This window comes from Phaethon lepturus, unplaced genomic scaffold, assembly GCF_000687285.1.
Source record: "Phaethon lepturus isolate BGI_N335 unplaced genomic scaffold, ASM68728v1 scaffold17447, whole genome shotgun sequence".
NCBI classification, from domain to species: domain Eukaryota; kingdom Metazoa; phylum Chordata; class Aves; order Phaethontiformes; family Phaethontidae; genus Phaethon; species Phaethon lepturus.
The window spans coordinates 1-7,462 of NW_010554213.1; the positions used below are offsets into that span (position 1 = coordinate 1).

At 47.2% G+C, this 7,462-nt stretch overlaps 1 protein-coding gene across 1 annotated transcript in view; it reads left to right on the forward strand.

Moving 5' to 3' along the window:
- Positions 1-553: 553 nt before the first annotated feature.
- The window catches only part of LOC104624423 (glutamate decarboxylase 2-like), a gene marked incomplete at both ends in the record, with an annotated part of 23,609 nt that continues 16,700 nt past the window's right edge, over positions 554-7,462 (forward strand). Inside the window, 3 exons of the mRNA XM_010291787.1 lie at positions 554-787; positions 5,576-5,666; positions 6,497-6,609. Coding sequence (XP_010290089.1) covers positions 554-787; positions 5,576-5,666; positions 6,497-6,609 — 438 coding nt within the window. The remainder of the gene's footprint in view (positions 788-5,575; positions 5,667-6,496; positions 6,610-7,462) is intronic.

A 7,462-nucleotide genomic window follows, 5' to 3' on the forward strand; every position in this document is an offset into this window, starting at 1 on the left:
CTGGCTGACCGCCCCCGCGCTGCCCCGGGCTGGGGGGTTCCTCCGCAGCCCGGCTCTGCCTGAGCCCTCGCACTTAAACAAAAGATGTCGGTGTGTGCACCGAGAGACCGTGCAGCATCGCCTCAGAAACAGGCATTACGTTATCAACAAGTTACTTGCATTGGAGAGGCACAAGAAAGGTATTTCATTGCCAGGCGAATGGCAGTTTTTGGAGCGCTTCTTGTAGCATTTGTTTCCTAGTCTTTATTTTTCCTGGGATTTCGTTTTCCCTCATTTCTTGTTTCCCTGCTTGCTCTCACTGTCTTAAAAATTGGTCTGCAGTACACTGTGGGCAAAATTTGCTATTTTAACTAGGATATTAAAACGTAACCATTCTCTCTCAGAACACTCCTTAAAATACAGTCTTACCAATTTGCTTATTAAATGAAAACAAAGTACATTTGCATTGACCACAAATTAAAAGATTTCCTAAACGTAAATGGGAGAACGCTTAGTCCAAAATCTGCGTATATGGTCGTAAAACGAAGTTAACTTTTCCTTTCTCCGTTCCCAGATCTTCTGCCGGCATGCAATGGAGAAATAACAACTATGTCTTTCCTACAAGACGTTGTGGACATTTTACTTCAGTATGTGGTGAAAAGTTTTGATAGATCGACAAAAGTTATTGATTTCCATTACCCAAATGAGCTGCTCCAGGAATATAACTGGGAACTGGCAGACCAGCCACAGACCTTGGAAGAAATTTTATTGAACTGCAGAACGACTCTGAAGTATGCAATTAAAACAGGTAATAGCCGTGCTCATTTTCTACCCTGTATAGTCTCGTCCATTGATTAAAGGTGTTATTTCATTTTATCTTGAAACGTTACAGATTGAAGCAGCAACTGTATTTTGTCACTTCCAAGCCATTTCTAGAGGAGACAGAAATCGTTCTCCTAAATGATATAATACTCCGGCAGCCCCGCGTCATTGTCAGCGCAGCCTCGCACACCCTTTCCGATTTAAAATTAATGCTCCTGTGCAGCGGAGTTGCCGAGTGTGCTCCTGAGCTGCTTTTCCAGCACCTTTGCACCTTTCTTCTATTTCAGGTGTGCGGGCCGGGGGTCGCTCCACGGCAGACCGAGGGCAGGGAGGGCGGCAGGGACCAGCCCATTTATCAGCCAAAATCGCAATAAATATCCTGTAAACGGCAGCTCTGAGCGGCCATTTGCCGTATCTCTCCCCTTCCCTGCAGGACATAAAAATAGGAGAATTTGTCAGAACCGTGCACAGGAGTATTGAGGGTTGGTGGTTTTTTTTCGACTTGAGGCTCAAGCAATAAAAGCAAAGCCGGAGTTGTTTTAACAGCCTTTTGTCGTTGTTGTTTTTCACTGGGGGGGGTAGGGATGGGTTGACTCCTGGCTGTCTGAGGGTTAGTCGTGCCCCCATGTGGTCTTCGTGGCAGGGGGGGGCAGCGTGGGGCTCACCCAGGCGTGGGGAAGACCCTGGCTCCGCACCCGGGGCCACCTTAAATAAACTGCGGCGGAGCACAGGAAGAGCCTGGCTGCGATTACGACTGTGATGGGGAAATAATGGGAGCTCTTAGTGGGAATTTGAATTACGGAGGAATTGCTTAAAAATAGATGTGTAGTAATTACTGAGAGAAACAAAAGGCTGATTTGTGAATAGAGGTTGAGGGGAAGACAAAAAAACAGGTTTTGTCGCCTTTTGGGAACAGAACAGGCTGATCCCAATAAAGGCTGTGGGGGATCTGTGTAATCCTTCTCGTTTAGAGGTGGAAATGTCCAGCTGAATGGTTTTGATGCATGAGTCGGGTGCTGTCAAAACGCCTGTAAAATATTGGAATAAATAGTTAGATAAATGATGTCCACAGGAGCAAAGTCGATCAGTCCAGTGATCCATGTGATGTGTCTGGGTAGGGCATAAGAAATATATTTTCACAGAATGCTGTAAAACACAGGATCTGTGAATCTGGGAAATCAAAGAATCAGGTTTTCTAACCAATTTTCGTTAATCTTTGTTGTTATAGCCTGCCTGCTTCACATAATGGACCTGTTTTATTTTGTGCATCAAAAAAAGACCCTTTAAAACAACTTTACCGTTTCTCTTCCTTCCCGTAGATAGGTGAGGCTTTCCCTTCTTGGCGTTTTTCTATTTGTTTTAAGGAAAATAACCTTTTCAAGGTCCGAGGACTGGTGCTGGGGGGCTGAGATGTGGCGGGGTTTGGCCAGGGGATGCAGAGCCTCCTGGCTTGGCCGCTGCCGCTCCTCAGCATCCTGGAGGGCAGCTCGTGAAAGGCATGGGATTTACACCCTGAGCCCTTCGGCATGTGCTTCAGAGTAAAACGCTTGAATTGCCCCCAGAGAAAGGCAAGGCTGTGAGGCTTCAGGCGGTGGGGGTCTGCCTCCGCTCCTGCTGCAGGAGCCCTTTGGACACGGCCCCTCCTGGGCTGTGTTTGGCTGCAGGGGCCCGGGAGGCTGATTGGAAAATAAATTGTATTGCTCAGATTAGCCTCACAGCTGGATCCCCAAGTCCCAGCACTGATCCCCGGTTGGAATTCACGGAGCCGGATGGCTGATTTTTTGGCCAAGGGGCAGGTGTGGGATGCTCCCAGGTGTTGCCTGCATGCTGTGGCTGGCAGGGGTGCCCAGGGAAAGCCACACATGGCTCCCTGCCCCTTTGCCAGCTACCGGCATCCACCCCCAGCCAGAATTTTGTCTGAGAGAATATAAAAGGCAGCGTTTGCAAGATGGATGCCAAATTCTGTTCCTGTGCAATGCTCACTGGGGGAATTGAAATGCAAGCATTTAAAAATGGCTTGGAAACCCCAGGAAGGGTGCGAGGAGCTGACGCTCGTCCCTTGGTCCTGGCAGGCTCTGATGCTGGTAGCAGGCCGTGTGCGCCATGGGGCTGTGAGCAAGGCCAAACCCAGGGCCGCCGGCCGTGCCTGTATCCATGCTGTCCGGCTTTGCCTGGCCCTTCTTGTCGCTTCCCTGTCGAGGCTGTGGAGGCTGCGTGCTCGTGGATGTCTGTGCCTGCGGCCAAGTGCAGGCATGTTTGAGAGCAGGGTGTGTGGAGCAAAGGCACGTCCTCAGCAGGGAAAGCCTGGCCCCAGCTGTCCCAGCGCCTCAGCCCTGGTTCTTGCCCATCATCTCCCAGTTTACTCTGGGATATGTGTAAATACGATGTGTACTGCTAAACCAACGGGTCAGCAGTAATCCCCTATTTTCACATCTCCCTCCCTTGCTCTCACCCTGTCAGTCTCTTTTCCAGTCACCTCTTTGTTTGGTGACAACCACAACAAAGGATGTGCCTTTCAGGCGGATGGCACCCGGGTAGTGATTTTTGAACATCTCTCACAAACTCTTCTTACCTGGCCGGTGGAGCTGGTATTTTAAACAAAGACACAATTTTCCGTGGCCATCTAGCCCAAGGAAGAGAGCTCGCTCACAAATTAGGGTGTCACATGGACAGGCAAACCCTTGCAGCTGAGGTTGGGGTCAGATTGGGGCATTACGTTCTCTGCCGTGGCCTGTTAAAGCCACATTGCAGATGGGAAGGGCGCTGAGCGAAGGGGCTGTGTTACAGGTGTAGGTGCTGGGGCTCCGCTAGCAGCCATGCCAGCGGCGGCCGCTCCTGCTCTCCCTGTACTAGGGTCTCTGTGGGAGCACAGCACTGTTCCCCCCCACCTCGCTCGCCCCAACCCCTGCGTGCAGCCGGCCCTGTTCCTTCGGCGGTTCCCAAGGCGGGAGGTGTGCTGTGAGGTTTCCTTGAAGAAACAAGCAGTGACAGCAGGGCTGTCGCCTGGGGCTGGGTATGGGGGCTGACGGAGAGCGGCCGAGACACTGCGTCTGCAAATATGAGTTCTACTATTCCCCAGCTTTTCAGTGTGGATTTATTTCCAAAGCAGGAGTTTTTCTGGCCTCTTTGAGCCTTCCTGTGGCCCGGTTCACCAAAGGCTTTCAGCTCCTAATTTTCTGTTGCTTTCTGGTGGAATTTGGGAGCCCACTCGGAGCCTGGCTGTGGGATTGAACCCGAATGATAAATACTGAAACCTCGCTCAGAATCCCATCGTCGGGGAAGATGCAGTCCTCTGCAGGCCCAGCCCCTGGCGCAGCATCGCCGTGGCTTTGGCATGGTGGCGGGGTACACGTGAGCCCCAGGCCCACCTACCCGACTTGAGAGCGTGCGGGACGGGGGCCGGATCCTGTTCATCCTGCTGGATCTCAGCAGTGTCCCTCTGTGCCTGAGGGACTTTGGCCGCCTGTCCTAGGCAGCGTGGACCAGGGGAAAGGGCAGTTCCTACCTCCGGTGGGGAGGGCTCGGTGCAAAACACAGTCAGTCTGGACGGCAGCAGCATGGGGCTCGTCTCAGACTAAGGGCACAGGGAGCTGGATGTTGCGTGTGTGCCCCCCCCTCCGGCCGCATCCCCCGCTCTGGTCTGCCCGCGCAGCCCTGTGTCTCTGCCTTTGTGTGCCGCGAGGTGGGAGCTGGGGAGCAATTCCCCGTGCTGCTCTGCCAGCCATGTGTCCGCGCCTGATAAGAGGCCACCGGAGACCAAAGATAAGTTTTTCTTTTGGTGCTGGGTTTGCATTTCCTCAGTCACCTTGCTCTGTCTTTTGTTGTCTGTGGTGGCAGTAAGAGTGCGTCGTCTGTGGGTCAGGACAGGCGTTTTCCAAGCAGAGACTGTCTTGCTTTGAGTAGGATGGCATTTAAGTAATTGTGAACCATCCGTAATTTGTACTGGTAATTATGCCACTTAACAGGTGCATGCAGGGAGCAGCTAGTAAAAAAGGAGTTTTAATGGTTCCTGGGTTTAATGGCTCTAGGCACGTTTTAAGAAAAATCTGTAGCAGGATTTTAGAAAAAAAGCAGGAGCCAATTAAATTAACCAGGTAAATAGACTATCAGCTCATTGAGTATATTCTTGTGCATGATTCTGCTGGGGCAGCGGTGCTGGTTTTCGTGGGGTTTGTTTAAAATCACAATTGCAAGCAGCCAGGCTATTTGTAATTGCACTCTGACAGGGAAGAAATGACAAGGACCGCCACCTTCCCTGCCATCTTCGTACGATCATCAGACATTGAGTCATGTGCAAGGCAGTCACCAAAATGTTCCATTTTCTCATCTCGCCCTGTCTATTATAATCATTAGCCATTCATCACTGATGTTATACGTACTGGCGAGCTCTTCAGATGGTGTCTCGTGCATGCCTTTCAAACCTAGCCAGGCAAAAACACATCCAGTGACAACATGTGACACACTAACGGGAGCAAACAGCTATTTTTGTGAGGCAGCGATGTGCTAATTTTCAAGGCGTATTGAAAGAATAATAGGGAATGTTGGAATTCATTATTCTGCATTCAGTGTAATTACTCTGATTTTACTGAGTTTGGAATGAGAAAGAAGAGGAATCCTGCCTTTTCCAAGAAATGTATTTATTGCTGTTTGCTTTGTTTCATACCTTGAAAGCACTTCCTTCCCTACAGAAATCCGAAGGTAAATATACTGTACAGCACTGAATAGTTCCATTCAGAGTCATCAGCTTTTTGATAACATTTTCCATCTTATGCAGGGCACCCTAGATATTTTAATCAACTTTCAACTGGATTGGACATGGTTGGATTGGCAGCAGACTGGCTGACATCAGCAGCAAATACTAATATGTAAGTAGCACATTTTTTCCCATAATAATATTTAATATAACGTTACAGTTATACTCTAACATACTAGCTGCTGTAGATGAATGAAAGAAAGAATACTTCTATGTTAAGGTTGCTGGAAAAACAATTGTCTGCTTTTTAAATGGTTGCTACAGCTATTTACATGAATACTTTCAACATTGTACTGTAGGCTGTCTTCTATAAAATTTCATCATACTAATATGATGTTTGTTTTGCTACCCCCCCAAAAAATATACAGAAAAAAATATTTTAGCATTTTGAATGCATAAATATGTAAAATGAAAGGTGTCCTAAGTGAACAGTTACATTAATGTAGAGGGGTTATGTACAATCCATAACCTCAGAGCAGTTAGAGCCATTGCTTTCTGTAAGAAAGAGATGCAGAATTTAAAGTGTAGGGGTTTTTTTCACTTTGAGACTAGGAAGCATTTTTGTTCGCTTGCTTAGCTTCATGTGCTGTCTTGTCATCATGAATAGGACTGCTGACGTGTATGCTTCTAGACATGCGCCCAGGTTTTTGCAAGGCGAAGGTCTGGCTCTGCCCAGCAATAGGGCAAAGCCTTGAGCCTGGAAGAGGTGGGCAAGATTTGTTCCACTGAAATAGGTGGAAATGGAGTCTCAAGCACTCTTGGCATTTCTCCTTCTGGACATTTGATGTCAAATCAGAAGGAAGATTATCAAAAGTATTGTAAAACAGAACTCTACCCAGTGCAAGATAGAGTTTATTGTGGCTATAATGTATTGTAATATTGGAAAAAGATGTGTTAGTGTTGTAGATGAAAGCATTAAATATGGACATTACTACATTTCAGGTTCACCTATGAAATTGCTCCAGTGTTTGTACTTTTGGAATATGTCACACTAAGGAAAATGAGAGAGATGGTTGGCTGGCCAGGGGGCTGTGGCGATGGGATATTTTCACCTGGTACATGACATTTCAAGCTTTCTTTATTTTTCAGACTATGCTATATGACATCCCCCGTAGTTAAAGAGTAAACATAATTAAATATGCATGTTTGAGAGGACACTTGCTAGTAACCACCAGTGGCCTCTCTGAGATAAAGTATTGCATGTTTATGAATTTCAGGAATGTGATTGCGACGGTTTGTTTGAGCAAATTGCACTGCATTATGAGCAGCTGTAATGGCACATGGGAAACATAATCAGAAGAGACATTTGCCTTGGAGTTTTGCTTTGCCCCCACTTTTTATGGATTACATGAAATAGAAAGACTATTGTATTAATAATGGAGGGAAGAAACACAGCAATGCTCTCCATCACCGCAGGGGAAATTGGAGCAAAGAGGGAAAGACTAAGTAATTTTAGTGGAGTCGGAAAGATCTTGCCAACATTACAGTGTGTGGTTAGCTTTCCGTGTGTGAGCTGGCCTGTTGAGCCCAGTGGGGGTACTTGGGTGGCTAGTTAATCTGAGTGCTTAAAGGCTTAGAAACCTGGTTCCTTCAGGGCAGGTCAATAAGGCAAAAAATGAGTATGATTAACTGTAGAGAAATCATTGACTCTGACAAACACTACATTAAGATAGTTTTGGGTTTTTTTTTTTAATCATTCCACTTATTTGATTTTTACTCTTTGTCACCTATCTTACTCTGGAATTCCATTGCTAAAAATTTTGGCCTATCTATTTTGCCAAATTGAAAAAAAAATTGAAATAATTAACATTGGGCATAGCAGCTTGGCTTGTCAAAAGAGAACAGACTGATAGCTGGTGAGGAAGGAGCCCTTCTGGAAAGAAATTTCATTGACCTAATAGAGAGGGG